The 17040-nt window shown below is 45.5% G+C and overlaps 1 protein-coding gene across 1 annotated transcript in view; it reads right to left on the bottom strand.

Annotated features, from left to right (window-relative positions):
- Positions 1-17040, bottom strand: part of MBTPS2 (membrane bound transcription factor peptidase, site 2) — a 136798-nt gene that overhangs the window by 95741 nt on the left and 24017 nt on the right. Inside the window, exon 5 of the mRNA XM_069761474.1 lies at positions 5385-5512. Coding sequence (XP_069617575.1) covers positions 5385-5512 — 128 coding nt within the window. The remainder of the gene's footprint in view (positions 1-5384; positions 5513-17040) is intronic.

A 17040-nucleotide genomic window follows, 5' to 3' on the forward strand; every position in this document is an offset into this window, starting at 1 on the left:
ATCAATACATCGTGGAACAGATTGTACAAAGAGTGTGAAAAGTGCAAATGTAAAACTTTGTAAGGGTGTAAGCCGTGGGGCAATGCTTGCCGCATTTCCCGATTGCCGGCTCTTGCTCCACACAGGGCCTCCTTGACATGAAAGATCTTACGAATTACATTATTGCTCTACTAGATTTTCCCTACCTGCACCTGCAACAAATGACCTTGACAAATATGGCTCCTGGTTGAAATGTTGGACCACATCTGGTTTTGACTCCTTGCCACATTAAAAGAAATTAACATTGCAGCAAGACCTCCAGTCCCATTTTCTTTTGTGGTGCGGAGGGTCCTACCTCTAAGTCTGGACCACAGTGTGCCGGTCTTTCTCCTTCTAATTGTATATAGTAAAGTAATTACCTTAATTAGGGAATAGTAACATAATTCCCAGGTCTGAGATCAGCTTATTGTAGTGGCATCAGTGTGTCCATCTAAAGGGGTGAAACTCCCCCAGACACCCAACACTAAATGCCATAATCCCATCACAGTTTTTATAGACGCTCATGTGCAAAGCGTAAGAGCACGTTCACACTGTGCCCATGGCTGCTAGATTTTATGTCGGACTTTGCCCTGATTTACATTGACACATGGTAAGGAGTTAATATTAGAGACCGGCTAGGACCGTCCCAATAGGTACACCTTGTCAAGGTGAGACGGCTTTTATGTTTTTTGTTGTTTTTTTTAATCAAAATAGTGTTCACTAAGTACCTATGTTATTTACATGTACTATTACTATTTGCCTATTTACTTGCTATAAGGTATATGCTCATTTTTGTTTTTTTTCTTGGGCTTTACCAACACTGAAAAGCTCCACTGTTTTGATCTTTGGAAAAGAAAAGGTGTAGACACTATAACCCAATTATATAGTGAGGGGTATTTAAAAATCTTGGAGCAGCTCAGGCGGGAATTAGATTTTCCAATATTTACAACTCAGACACGCCTGTGCAGTGCAAGCCAAATCCAATTCACTGACCCCAACAATACATATGGTGGAGACTAAGGGGGCACAAAAGCTACTGGAATCTAGACTGAGAAAGGGATCTTGTCCCCTAAAAGAGAAGTGACAGAAGGATGTTGGCCCCTTAAATGACGAGATATGGGAGAATATTGAGTAGGATGTCCCTAGTGCGTCTGTTACCGAGTCACAGAGTCTCCCACTTGTTTTTAGTCCATAGGACACCTTTTTTATTTAGAATGGGGGTGAAATCAGATTCACGATGCTGGAAACGTAATATCCCGATTACAGGTTTAATACGTCTAATGTGGAACTGTCCATGTCTTTGGAGGGACGCGATAGAGCTTATTGACTCAGTATACGATTGTCAGATTCCTCCGGAAGCTTTCCTTTGTGTTTTTGGTTACACAGCTCAAATCCCTGTGAGGGAAAGTCATCGACTGGCTATATATGTGTATATACTATATCAGGCTTGGAGAAGTATAGCTTCATACTGGAGGAATCCTAACTCTTCAGTTGTTGGAGAGGTAATAACAGGGTTAAACAACACTATATGCCTTGAGGAACGTGTGTATCAAAAAAGGGGGACATTTAAGAAATTTGAAGAGCACAAGGCGCCGATGTCGAACCGGCCAATGTTGGTGTTCTCTGGCAAATGCCAATCGCCCTGTATGGTGCTGGGCTGTAACCACAGCACCCACTTGTGGACGTCAGGCCCTCAAACCACCCTTATAGAGTCTGTTTCTAACAGTTTGAGTAGACACATGGATGTTAGTGACCTGCTGGAGGTCATTTTGCAGGGCTCTGGCACTGCTCCCTTGTTCCTCCTTGAATAAAGGCTGAGGTAGTGGTCCTGCTGCTGGGTTGCTGCCCTCCTACGGCCCCCTCCACGCCTCCTGGTGTACTGGCCTGTCTCTTATTATGTGCTCCATGCTCTGGACACTTTGCTGATAGACACAGTTACCCTTCTTGCCACAGCTCGCATTGATGTGCCATCCTGGATGAGCTGCACTACCTGAGCAACTTCTGTGGTTTGTAGACACTGCTTCATGTTATTGTATTGTACCTCTAGGGATTACAGCAATGTCTGTTCAATTTGCCCAACACCAGGAGAAATTGATTCACAACCGGTGTTACTAAAAGAGAAGTGTTTAACTCCATATCAGCATGGGTTTATGAGAAATCGCTCCTGTCAAACCAATCTAATCAGTTTTTATGAAGAGGTAAGCTATAGGCTGGACCACGGTGAGTCATTGGACGTGGTATATCTCGATTTTTCCAAAGCGTTTGATACCGTGCCGCACAAGAGGTTGGTACACAAAATGAGAATGCTTGGTCTGGGGGAAATTGTGTGTAAATGGGTTAGTAACTGGCTTAGTGATAGAAAGCAGAGGGTGGTTATAAATGGTATAGTCTCTAACTGGGTCGCTGTGACCAGTGGGGTACCGCACGGGTCAGTATTGGGACCTGTTCTCTTCAACATATTCATTAATGATCTGGTAGAAGGTTTACACAGTAAAATATCGATATTTGCAGATGATACAAAACTATGTAAAGCAGTTAATACAAGAGAAGATAGTATTCTGCTACAGATGGATCTGGATAAGTTGGAAACTTGGGCTGAAAGGTGGCAGATGAGGTTTAACAATGATAAATGTAAGGTTATACACATGGGAAGAAGGAATCAATGTCACCATTACACACTGAATGGGAAACCACTGGGTAAATCTGACAGGGAGAAGGACTTGGGGATCCTAGTTAATGATAAACTTACCTGGAGCAGCCAGTGCCAGGCAGCAGCTGCCAAGGCAAACAGGATCATGGGGTGCATTAAAAGAGGTCTGGATACACATGATGAGAGCATTATACTGCCTCTGTACAAATCCCTAGTTAGACCGCACATGGAGTACTGTGTCCAGTTTTGGGCACCGGTGCTCAGGAAGGATATAATGGAACTAGAGAGAGTACAAAGGAGGGCAATAAAATTAATAAAGGGGATGGGAGAACTACAATACCCAGATAGATTAGCGAAATTAGGATTATTTAGTCTAGAAAAAAGACGACTGAGGGGCGATCTAATAACCATGTATAAGTATATAAGGGGACAATACAAATATCTCGCTGAGGATCTGTTTATACCAAGGAAGGTGACGGGCACAAGGGGGCATTCTTTGCGTCTGGAGGAGAGAAGGTTTTTCCACCAACATAGAAGAGGATTCTTTACTGTTAGGGCAGTGAGAATCTGGAATTGCTTGCCTGAGGAGGTGGTGATGGCGAACTCAGTCGAGGGGTTCAAGAGAGGCCTGGATGTCTTCCTGGAGCAGAACAATATTGTATCATACAATTAGGTTCTGTAGAAGGACGTAGATCTGGGGATTTATTATGATGGAATATAGGCTGAACTGGATGGACAAATGTCTTTTTTCGGCCTTACTAACTATGTTACTATGTTACTTCATAACTGGACAGGTTGATTTCACATGGACTTGGAGTTACCTTGTGTTGTTTAAAGGGAACCGGTCACCCCGTTTTTTCAGATTGAGCTATAAATACTGTTAAATAGGGCCTGCGCTGTGCGTTACTATAGTGTATGTAGTATACCCTGATTCCCCATTTATACTGAGAAATACATTACCAAAGTCGCCGTTTTCGCCTGTCAATCAGGCTGGTCAGGTCGGGTGGGCGTGTTCACAGCGCTCTTTTCTTCCCCAGCTTTCCGTTGGTGGCGTAGTGGTGTGCGCATGTCCAAGTTCCGAATTCCCTGCGCCCACGTGAAGACACAGCGTGCGATCTGCGCTGTCATCCCTTTCATCGGTGGGGGCGGCCATCTTCCTGGGGCCGTGCGTGCGTAGATAGAGTGCTCTGCTGCACGGGGCTTCAGGAAAATGGCCGCGGGATGCCGCGCGTGCGCACAAGAGATCGCGGCGGCCATTTTCCCAAAGCCGAGATGCAAACTCGGCTTTGGGAAAATGGCCGCCGCGATCTCTTGTGCGCACGCGCGGCATCCCGCGGCCATTTTCCTGAAGCCCCTTGCAGCAGAGCACTATCTGCGCACGCGCGGCCCCAGGAAGATGGCCGCCCCCACCGATGAAAGGGATGACAGCGCAGATCGCACGCTGTGTCTTCACGTGGGCGCAGGGAATTCGGAACTTGGACATGCGCACACCACTACGCCACCAACGGAAAGCTGGGGAAGAAAAGAGCGCTGTGAACACGCCCACCCGACCTGACCAGCCTGATTGACAGGCGAAAACGGCGACTTTGGTAATGTATTTCTCAGCATAGGTGGGGAATCAGGGTACACTACATACACTATAGTAACGCACAGCGCAGGCCCTATTTAACAGTATTTATAGCTCCATCTGAAAAAACGGGGTGACAGGTTCCCTTTAAGTGTTCCCTTTATTTTTTGTTCAATAAAAAGTTGTCTGATTAAAAGAAAAGTTCCACTGCTGAACGCTGGCCCCTGCAGAATGTTAATATGCCTGATTAACTGTTTTCCTAGGAAATAAACCAGTGTCTATAAACAGCCTTTCCCACTCTCCTTAATGACATGACTATGAAACTGTGTACCTCCTGGAAAACCTCTAAGGAATGGCTTACATGCATGAGATTACTATAATGTGTGGGAAATTTAGTAAAATACATAGTGATTACACAGATATATCTGCGGCATTTTACTCTAGGCTTTCAGGGATGGATGGGCATACTCACAAAATGGTTAACCTTCACATTAGGGTCCCATATCCAGAAGGTGCCAATTTCAGGACATGCCAACTGTCTAATGTATATGGGGTGTCCTAACGCTTCCCGATATTAGACGCTGGGAGGGAAATAAGGGTCAGACATTTTGAATTTTAACATGGCGAAGCTTTTGTTCCCATAACAATCTTCCGCCTCTCCATTAGGAACACATGTATGTGTATTGGGGAGTGGGAACAAGCAGCTGTTGGCAGAACAAGTACATGGCCGGAGTGTATGGCCTACTTTAGATGAAAAAATGGCTTCCTCATAACAATATGGGCTCATAAATTCTCAGAAGCTCCACTAACAGCATCCATGGCACTCAGTGTAGGATGGCCGTGCTCTACAGTCCTTGTTCATGTTCTTCATGCATACTGGGCACACAGGAAAGCAAATGGCGGAGTCAAAGGCAAATACTCCACATACCAAATTTATTTTAAAAAAGTGAAGCGGCTGGGCTGAAGAATTTCTTTTCATCTAGGAAACTTGCTATGTTGTGAGATGTTATGACACTGAGGGACGGCATGAATCTGAAATATGTGCCCTCCAATTATAACCAGAAATCCCTGCCCGTCACGCTCAGGAGCAGCATGCGACATCCCCCCAATGACATTCATAAGGTATAGAGACGAATGAAAGTCACTTACCTGCACAAAATATCCGCAACTGCTGAACGGGTGAAATCAGCTGGAGGTGCGTGGTGAAAAGATCAACAAACGCCCCGGGGTACACCACAAATATGAACATGCCAAACCCATTAAAGCGCACGGTCTCCCTGTGGATACAAAAGGAACATCAATCCAGTGATCAATGACAGTAATATGTCATAGATAACTGGGGTACAGCTGAAGACCTCCAGGAGCCAGTGTGGATAAGCCGTACACACGTATAGCATTGTTAATATCCGGATTCCGGCGATGTATCACTGATTTACATGATGTCATTTTGGAATAATCCCCGATTGTTACACTGTACAATCACAGAAAGCTGCTGATCAGTGGCGGGTGGTAGGGGCAGGGCTACACAGAGGAGAGGACTAGGAGGCGCCAGACACCTAGTCCTACAGTGTTAATCTCTAGCTGATGAATCACTGATTTATTGAAACAGCAACACACAGCCTAGTAATCACATCACTGGAATCAGGGTCTCAGCCCCTACATCATGCTATTCTCAGATTCCACAGCAAAACCTGCTGACTGATTCTCTTTAAATAAACGCAAAGCACAAATCTCACATACAATCTGTGCAGTGCGCTTGTCACACTATGATGTAAATGAGAGGCCGCACTACACAAACTTCAGTGAGCCACACCATTCACCTTTACAAGTGCTACATCTATAGATGGCTGGCAAAGAACAGAACTGGCTAAAGAGACAAACTCTAGACAAGGTAACACCTTTATTATAGGGATGGAGGCAGATTAGAGAAGATCACTGACACCACCGACACCTCTCACATCACCACTGACACCTCCCACACAACCACTGACTCCTCTCACACCACCACCGACGCCTCTCACACCACCACCGACGCCTCTCACACCACCATTGACGCCTCTCACACCACCACTGATGCCTCTCACACCACCACTGATGCCTCTCACACCACCACTGACGCCTCTCACACCACCACTGATGCCTCTCACACCACCACTGACGCCTCTCACACCACCACTGACTCCTCTCACACCACCACCGACGCCTCTCACACCACCACCGACGCCTCTCACACCACCATTGACGCCTCTCACACCACCACTGATGCCTCTCACACCACCACTGATGCCTCTCACACCACCACTGACACCTCCCACACAACCACTGACTCCTCTCACACCACCACCGATGCCTCTCACACCACCATTGACGCCGCTCACACCACCACTGATGCCTCTCACACCACCACTGATGCCTCTCACACCACCACTGACACCTTTCACACCACCACTGATGCCTCTCACACCACCACTGATGCCTCTCACACCACCACTGATGCCTCTCACACCACCACTGACGCCTCTCACACCACCACTGATGCCTCTCACACCACCACTGATGCCTCTCACACCACCACTCCTCTCTCCATTATGACTTTCACACAGGTTACAGAACTTACTCTCAGCCAGGGTGGATAAAAATCAATGATTTTTTTTTTTTTAAAAATCAAAAAAAATCGGATTTTTTTAATTTAAATCGCATTTTTTTTATTTAAATCGGATTTTTTTCAATAAACTGCTTTTTGAGGAAAATATTTTACCTGGTTCTTCCATCATGAGATAAAGCTGAGTTGTTTAACTCAGTAGAATAAAGGCTGTATATGTGTGACATCCACAATGCCATGCTCTTCCAGAGGTTTCTGTAGGATTAGTGGGCAGTTTCTCTCCTATATTATCGCAGATGCTCGCTTTACTTACGCAGTTCTCAAAACTGAATTTGACTCCGCAGAGGTCCCAGCCTCTTCTTGTTACAACATGAACAGAGTTGAGAAAAAGACCTTAATCCTATTGTTCTACAAACCTATGAATACAGAATCAACCCCTTCAGTGCCAAGTCCAAGAAGTTAGACAATATGTTTCTGATTGTTTGGAGTGGAATAGATCTGCACAACACAAGAAGAATGTGAATCTAAGTGTGAGGAGGAGGAAGGGCAAGCAGACAAGAAAATGAAAGTGAAACTTTGAGCACAATACTGCAGCATAGCCACAGACAGACAAGTCTGGATCTGTTTGTGTGTACGATCTGAGGTTTATTACATTCTTTCCTTATAATGGCAGCAGGCCGTAAAAGAGACCCAGTTTGGGAATATTTTAATGAAGCTCCTTCGCCTATCGGTAAGGCAGGCATGCGTGCAAAATGCAAACGATGCAACAAAGAGATGCAAGGCCTGGTGGCGCGAATGAGGCAACATCATGAGAAGTGTGGTGATGAAGATGACCAAAGAAACACTTCTGAACAGGCAGGATCTTCAGGTTGGTAAACATTTTTATTGAATCCTATTTCTAAAGACTGAACTGTCATGTGTGAGAAAAATTATATTTCTTATTATTACTGCATGTTACTGTCATTTGGTACAGTTATGAAGAAAAACAAATATTCCTTTTGGGGCAGGGGCAGTGATGTGTTGTGTACAATAAGCAGAAATTGTATAAACAATAAAATAACAGCATTGACTTTTTTTGTTTAGGGGAATTCATGGATTCTGGAAACTATCCACCTCCAAGATCACCATCATCCTGTTCTACAGTTTCAGAGTTATCCATCCAGGATAGTGCTTCATTAGCAGCAGCAGCAGCATCATCAGACACCCACAGCCACATATCACCATCACACAAAAGGAAGAAAAAACTTTTACCTCCTGGAACCACCATAGATAGGTTTGTGATAAGAACTAGCAGATTAGAAAAAGAGTTGATTGATGAAAAAATTGCCCAGTTTATTTATGCAACGAACTCTTCTTTCCGTCTGACTGAGAACCCACATTTCATTAATATGATTCAGTCACTGAGACCAGGATACAGTCCACCCAGCAGAGCTGATGTTGCAGGCAAACTGCTGGATCAAGTGTATGACAGAGAAATGGAGCAATGTGCAACAGCTCTGGAGGGTAAAATTGTTAACCTAAGTATTGATGGGTGGAGTAATGTCCACAATGATCCTATTGTATGTGCTTGCATAACAACAGAAGAAGGTAAAGTCTTCCTTGCACAAACAACTGATACGTCAGGAAATGCACACACAGCAGAATACTTACAAGAAGTGGCAGTAAAAGCTATAACGACATGTGAACAAAAATTCAAATGTCTAGTACGCAGTTTGGTCACTGACAATGCTGCGAACGTATCCAAGATGAGAAGAGATTTAGAAGAGCAGGGAGGGAATACAAAGCTGCTAATAACATATGGTTCCAGTGCTCATTTGCTGCACCTCTTAGCCAAAGACTTAAGTGTTCCAGAAATAAAGGCTAATGTTGTTGAAATTGCTAAATACTTCCGTAATAATCATTTTGCTGCAGCAGCTCTGAAAAGGATGGGTGGAACCAAGCTAACGCTCCCACAAGATGTTAGATGGAACTCTGTGGTGGACTGTTTTGAGCAGTATATCAAAAACTGGCCTATTCGGATGACACTTTGTGAAGAAAATCGAGATAAAATAGATGGCACTGTCACGGCCAAAATCCTCAACATTGGGCTTAAGAGAAATGTTGAACATATGCTGAGCTTCCTGAAACCCATCTCTCAAGCTTTAAACAAAATACAGAAAAATAGCTGTTTTATTGCGGATGCTGTTGAAATTTGGAAGGAACTGAGTGAACACTTAAAAACAGAACTACACATGGACAGAATTAAATTACAAGCAGTAAACAAACGAATGGGACAAGCACTGACTCCAGCTCATTTTTTGGCAAATATTGTCAATATCCAATATCAGGGTCAAAACCTAAGTGCTGAGAAAGAGGAGTTAGCTATGACATGGGTATCCAGCAATCATCCATCTTTAACCCCTTCATGACCCAGCCTATTTTGACCTTAATGACCTGGCCGTTTTTTGCAATTCTGACCAGTGTCCCTTTATGAGGTAATAACTCAGGAACGCTTCAACGGATCCTAGCGGTTCTGAGATTGTTTTTTCGTGACATATTGGGCTTCATGTTAGTGGTAAATTTAGGTCAATAAATTCTGCGTTTATTTGTGATAAAAACGGAAATTTGGCGAAAATTTTGAAAATTTCGCAATTTTCACATTTTGAATTTTTATTCTGTTAAACCAGAGAGTTATGTGACACAAAATAGTTAATAAATAACATTTCCCACACGTCTACTTTACACCAGCACAATTTTGGAAACAACATTTTTTTTTGCTAGGAAGTTATAAGAGTTAAAATTTGACCAGCGATTTCTCATTTTTACAACGAAATTTACAAAACCATTTTTTTTAGGGACCACCTCACATTTGAAGTCAGTTTGAGGGGTCTATATGGATGAAAATACCCAAAAGTGACACCATTCTAAAAAATGCACCCCTCAAGGTACTCAAACCCACATTCCAGAAGTTTTTTAACCCTTCAGGTGCTTCACAGCAGCAGAAGCAACATGGAAGGAAAAAATGAACATTTAACTTTTTAGTCACAAAAATTATCTTTTAGCAACATTTTTTTTATTTTCCCAATGGTACAAGGAGAAACTGAACCACGAAAGTTGTTGTCCAATTTGTCCTGAGTACGCTGATACCTCATATGTGGGGGTAAACCAATGTTTGGGCGCACGGCAGGGCTTGGAAGGGAAGGAGCGCCATTTGACTTTTTGAATGAAAAATTGGCTCCACTCTTTAGCGGACACCATGTCACGTTTGGAGAGCCCCCGTGTGCCTAAAAATTGGAGCTCCCCCACACGTGACCCCATTTTGGAAACTAGACGCCCCAAGGAACTTATCTAGATGCATAGTGAGAACTTTGAACCCCCGGGGGCTTCACAAATTGATCCGTAAAAATGAAAAAGTACTTTTTTTTCACAAAAAAATTCTTTTAGCCTCAATTTTTTTCATTTTCACATGGGCAACAGGATAAAATGGATCCTAAAATTTGTTGGGCAATTTCTCATGAGTACACCGATACCTCACATGTGGAGGTAAACCACTGTTTGGGCACATGGTAAGGTTCGGAAGGGAAGGAGCGCCATTTGACTCTTTGAATGAAAAATTATCTCCATCGTTAGCGGACACCATGTCGTGTTTGGAGAGCCCCCGTGTGCCTAAACATTGGAGCTCCCCCACAAATGACCCCATTTTGGAAACTAGACCCCCCAAGGAACTTATCTAGATGCATATTGAGCACTTTAAACCCTCAGGTGCTTCACAAATTGATCTGTAAAAATGAAAAAGTACTTTTTTTTTTCACAAAAAAATTCTTTTCGCCTCAGTTTTTCATTTTCACATGGGCAATAGGATAAAATGAATCCTAAAATTTGTTGGGCAATTTCTCCAGAGTACGCCGATACCTCATATGTGGGGGTAAACCACTGTTTGGGCACACGGCAGGGCTCGGAAGGGAAGGCGCGCCATTTGACTTTTTGAATGGAAAATTAGCTCCAATTGTTAGCGGACACCATGTCGCGTTTAGAGAGCCCCTGTGTGCCTATGCATTGGAGCTCCCCCACAAGTGACCCCATTTTGGAAACTAGACCCCCCAAGGAACTTATCTAGATGCATATTGAGCACTTTAAACCCCCAGGTGCTTCACAGAAGTTTATAATGCAGAGCCATGAAAATAAAAAATAATTTTTCTTTCCTCAAAAATGATTTTTAGCCTGGAATTTCCTATTTTGCCAAGGGTAATAGGAGAAATTGGACCGCAAATGTTGTTGTCCAGTTTGTCCTGAGTACGCTGATACCCCATATGTGGGGGTAAACCACTGTTTGGGCGCACGGCAGGGCTCGGAAGGGAAGGCACGCCAATTGGCTTTTTAAATGGAAAATTAGCTCCAATCATTAGCGGACACCATGTCACGTTTGGAGAGCCCCTGTGTGCCTAAACATTGGAGATCCCCCACATATGACCCCATTTTGGAAACTAGACCCCCAAAGGAACTAATCTAGATGTGTGGTGAGGACTTTGAACTTCCAAGTGCTTCACAGAAGTTTATAACGCAGAGCCATGAAAATAAAATAAAAATTTTATTTTCTCTAAAATGATCTTTTAGCCTGCAATTTATTATTTTCCCAAGGGTAACAGGAGAAATTTGACCCCAAAAGTTGTTGTACAGTTTCTCCTGAGTACGCTGATACCCCATATGTGGGGGTAAACCACAGTTTGGGCACATGTCGGGGCTCGAAAGTCAAGTAGTGACATTTTGAAATGCAGACTTTGATGGAATGCTCTGCGGGCGTTACGTTGCGTTTGCAGAGCCCCTGATGTGGCTAAACAGTAGAAACCCCCCACAAGTGACCCCATTTTAGAAACTAGACCCCGAAAGGAACTTATCTAGATGTGAGGTGAGCACTTTGAACCCCCAAGTGCTTCACAGAAGTTTATAACACAGAGCAGTGAAAATAATAAATACGTTTTCTTTCCTCAAAAATAATTTTTTAGCCCAGAATTTTTTATTTTCCCAAGGGTTACAGGAGAAATTGGACCCCAAAAGTTGTTGTCCAGTTTCTCCTGAGTACGCTGATACCCCATATGTGGGGGTAAACCACTGTTTGGGCACACGTCGGGGCTCAGAAGGGAAGTAGTGACTTTTGAAATGCAGACTTTGATGGAATGGTCTGCGGGCGTCACGTTGCGTTTGCAGAGCCCCTGGTGTGCCTAAACAGTAGAAACCCCCCACAAGTGACCCCATTTTGGAAACTAGACCCCCCAAGGAACTTATCTAGATATGTGGTGAGCACTTTGAACCCCCAAGTGCTTCACAGACGTTTACAACGCAGAGCCGTGAAAATAAAAAATCATTTTACTTTCCTCAAAAATGATGTTTTAGCAAGCAATTTTTTATTTTCTCAAGGGTAACAGGAGAAATTGGACCCCAGTAATTGTTGCCCAGTTTGTCCTGAGTACACTGATACCCCATATGTGGGGGTAAACCACTGTTTGGGCACACGTCGGGGCTCGGAAGGGAAGGAGCACCATTTGACTTTTTGAATAAAAGATTGGCTGGAATCAATGGTGGCGCCATGTTGCGTTTGGAGACCCCCTGATGTGCCTAAACAGTGGAAACCCCTCAATTCTTACGCCAACACACCCCTAACCCTTATCCCAACTGTAGCCGTAACCCTAACCACAACCCTAACCGCAACACACCCCTAACCACAACCCTAACCCCAACACACCCCTAACCCTAACCACAACCCTAATTCCAACCCAACCCTAACCCTAAGGCTATGTACCCACGTTGCGGATTCGTGTGAGATTTTTCCGCACCATTTTTGAAAAATCCGCGGGTAAAAGGCACTGCGTTTTACCTGCGGATTTCACCTGCGGATTCCTATTGAGGAATAGGTGTAAAACGCTGCGGAATCCGCACAAAGAATTGACATGCTGCGGAAAATACAACGCAGCGTTTCCGTGCGGTATTTTCCGCACCATGGGCACAGCGGATTTGGTTTTCCATAGGTTTACATGGTACTGTAAACCTGATGGAACACTGCTGCGGATCCGCAGCGGCCAATCCGCTGCGGATCCGCAGCCAAATCCGCACCGTGTGCACATAGCCTAATTCTAAAGGTATGTGCACACGCTTTGGAAAACGCTGCGGATCCGCAGCAGTTTCCCATGAGTTTACATTTCAATGTAAACCTATGGGAAACAAAAATCGCTGTACACATGCTGCGGAAAAACTGCACGGAAACGCAGCGGTTTACATTCCGCAGCATGTCACTTCTTTCTGCGGATTCCACAGCGGTTTTACAACTGCTCCAATAGAAAATCGCAGTTGTAAAACCGCAGTGAAATGCGCAGAAAAACCGCGGTAAATCTGCCATAAATCCGCAGCGGTTTAGCACTGCGGATTTATCAAATCCGCTGCAGAAAAATCCGCAGAGGACCAGAATACGTGTGCACATACCGAAACCCTAACCCTAACCCTAACCCTACCCCTAACCCTACCCCTACCCCTAACCCTACCCCTACCCCTACCCCTAACCCTACCCCTAACCCTAACCCTAACCCTAACCCTACCCCTAACCCTACCCCTAACCCTAACCCTAACCCTAGTTCTAACTCCAACCTTAGTGAAAAAAAAAAAAAATTCTTTATTTTATTATTGTCCCTATCTATGGGGGACAAATGGGGGGGGTCATTTACTGTTTTTTTATTTTGACCACTGTGATAGATTATATCACAGTGATCAAAATTCACATTGGAACGAATCTGCCGGCCGGCAGATTCGGCGGGCGCACTGCGCATGCGCCCGCCATTTTGGAACATGGCGGCGCTCGGGGAAGAAGACTGACGGACCCCGCCAGGATCGGTAAGTATAAGGGGGGGAGATCAGGGCACAGGGGGGGGAGATCAGGGCACGGGGGGGCGTCGGAGCACGGGGGGGGAGGGATCGGAGCATGGGGGAGAGTGATCGGTGTGCGGGCGGGTGGATCGGTGTGCAGGGGGGGGGGATCGGTGTGCAGGGGGGGTGGTTCGGAGCACGGGGGGGGATCGGAGTGCGGGGGGGTTTGATTGGAGCACGGGGGGGTGTGATTGGAGCACGGGGGAGCGGACAGGAGGACGGGGGAGCGGAGCACAGGACGGAGGGGAGCGGGCCACAGATCGGGGGGCTGGGGGGGCGATCGGAGGGGTGGGGTGGGGGCACATTAGTATTTCCAGCCATGGCCGATGATATTGCAGCATCGGCCATGGCTGGATTGTAATATTTCACCATTTTTTTAGGTGAAATATTACAAATCGCTCTGATTGGCAGTTTCACTTTCAACAGCCAATCAGAGCGATCGTAGCCACGAGGGGGTGAAGCCACCCCCCCTGGGCTAAACTACCACTCCCCCTGTCCCTGCAGATCGGGTGAAATGGGAGTTAACCCTTTCACCCGATCTGCAGGGACGCGATCTTTCTGTGACACAGCATATGCGTCACAGGTCGGATTGGCACCGACTTTCATGACGCATACGCTGTGTCACAGGTCGGGAAGGGGTTAAAGGGAACCTGTCACCTGAATTTGGCGGGACTGGTTTTGGGTCATATGGGCGGAGTTTTGGGGTGTTTGATTCACCCTTTCCTTACCCGCTGGCTGCATGCTGGCTGAAATATTGGATTGAAGTTCATTCTCTGTCCTCCGTAGTACACGCCTGCGCAAGGCAAGATTGCTTTGCGCAGGCGTGTACTACGGAGGACAGAGAATGAACTTCAATCCAATATTGCAGCCAGCATGCAGCCAGAGGGTAAGGAAAGGGTGAATCAAACACCCCAAAAATCTGCCCATATGACCCAAAACCAGTCTCGCCAAATTCAGGTGACAGGTTCCCTTTAATGCCAACTATAATAAACTTCAGAGCTAAGGGGGAACCATTCAAGAAAACAGTAATTAGACCTACTGGTAATTGTATTTCCAGGAATCCATCCTGACAGCACACTGGAGGACGTCCTTCTTATCCTTGATGGGACAGGAACACGAGAGGTTAAAAGGACCCTCCCCTTACCACCCTTCAGTGCTTTTCCAAAGTAACACATCTGGATGGACGCAAAAAAACACAGGTTTATTCCAACAAAATAATCAATCATACAAATGTTACATCACATGAGTATAAAGATGATACATTAGGGAGGGAACTAATAGTGCTGTCAGGATGGATTCCTGGAAATACAATTACCAGTAGGTCTAATTACTGTTTTCCAGTTCACCACCTGACAGCACACTGGAGAAATACCAAAGGAGAATGGTATTCAGGGTGGGACTACTGCTTGAAGTACGTTCCTACCAAAAGCCAACTGAGGCGATACTACATCTAACTTGTAGTGCTTCGAAAAGGTACTAAGGCTAGACCATGATGCAGCTGTGCAGATCTGATCTGCCGTCGCCCCCCCTTTCTCTGCCCATGACATGGCCATGGCCCTAGATGAATGGGCTTTGATGTTGACCGGGGAATTTTGCCCGCTAGCTCTATAGGCTAAGTTGATCGTGGATTTTATCCACCGTGCGATAGTCGCTTTAGACGCTTTTCTACCTTTATTTGGACCTCTGAACTGGACAAACAAATTGTTGTCCTGTCTCCAGGGTCTGGATATTTCGAGGTACCTGAGCACCGAGTCCCTTACGTATAAGTTATGATAAAATCTTTCTTTCTGATTTTTAGGGGACTGGCAAAATGATGGTAAAACAATTTCCTGATTCATATTGGAATCTGACACGACTTTAGGGAGAAATGCCGGATCGAGTCTGAATACTAGTTTATCCTCGAATATCTGCAAGTATGGATTCTGCACCGACAGGGCCTGTAGTTCCCCCAATCTTTTTGCAGACGTGATCGCAACTAAAAATGCGGTTTTGAGAGAGAGTTTATCAACTTCTATATTCCCCGATACATCCCACGCCGGTTTACATAGGAAATTCAGAACCAAGTTCAGATCCCACGGCGGGACAGAATGTCTAATCAGTGGTTTTAGTCTCTGGACGGTTTTAGAGAAACGGTAATCCAGGGATAAGCAGAAAGGGAAGAGTCAAAGAATACACTTAGGGCCGCTATCTGGACCCTCAATGTGGTCTAAGACCTTTTTGAAACCCCGACTGCAAAAAAATCAAGAATTTTGGGGATATTTGGGTGGTCAGTATCAACTGTCGTCTCTCCGCAAAACCCACAGAATCGCTTCCATATTTTCGAGTAAATAGCCGATGTTACCGGCTTCCTGCTCGCTTGAAGGGTAGAAATGACATCATCCGAGAGTCCTTTTGCTCTCAAGACCTTCCGTTCAGGATCCAGGCCGCCAGTTGAAGTGCTCCTGGATTCTGGTGTAGAACTGGTCCTTGTAGAAGAAGATCCTCTCTTTCTGGCAACAGGAGGGGTTCTTCCACTGATAGTTTTCTCAACAATGGGAACCAACTGCGTTTCGGCCAGTGAGGAGCTATGAGAATGACCTTGGCCTCGTCCTCGCAGATTTTTCTGAGTGTCCTCGGAATCATCGCTAGAGGAGGAAATGCATACAGGAGACCGCGATTCCAGGGTTGTGAGAAAGCATCGATCGCGGCTGGAGTCTCCCAAGGGTTTAGGGAATAGAAGGTCTTGAGCTTCGCGTTTCCCTTTGTAGCGAATAGGTCCACCGTCGTCATCCCAATGATGACACAGATCTTTGAACACCTCGTTGTTTAGTTCCCACTCCGTGGGGGATACGCTTTTCCTGCTGAGGAAATCTGCCAACTGGTTCTTGGAGCCCTCCAGGTGAATTGCCGTGATTGACAGAACCGACCTTTCTGCCCACTTGAATATCCATTCTGCCAAGTCTTGTAATGCCGGATGTCTTGGACCCCCTTGATGCCGTAGGAAGGCTACCGTTGTCATGTTGTCTGAGAAGACCTTCACGTGTTTGTTCTGCAGCAGATGCTGTGCCGCCGTCAAGACCTCCCAAACCGCTTGTAGTTCTCTGTGGTTTGATGACTGGTTGCTGTCTTCCTCTTTCCAGCGACCTTGAAAATATCTTCCCAGTACATGACCTCCCCAACCGAGCTGACTGGCATCTGTTGTAACTGAAACGCTTGGTGTTTGAAGCCATGGTAACCCCAGTCGGAGGTTCCTGGGAAGGGTCCACCACCCCAGAGATCTTTTGATCTGCGAAGTAAGGCTCAGGGTTCGGTTCAGTGAGTTTTGTCTTCTGT

The sequence above is a fragment of the Ranitomeya imitator genome, chromosome 3, assembly GCF_032444005.1.
Source record: "Ranitomeya imitator isolate aRanImi1 chromosome 3, aRanImi1.pri, whole genome shotgun sequence".
NCBI classification, from domain to species: domain Eukaryota; kingdom Metazoa; phylum Chordata; class Amphibia; order Anura; family Dendrobatidae; genus Ranitomeya; species Ranitomeya imitator.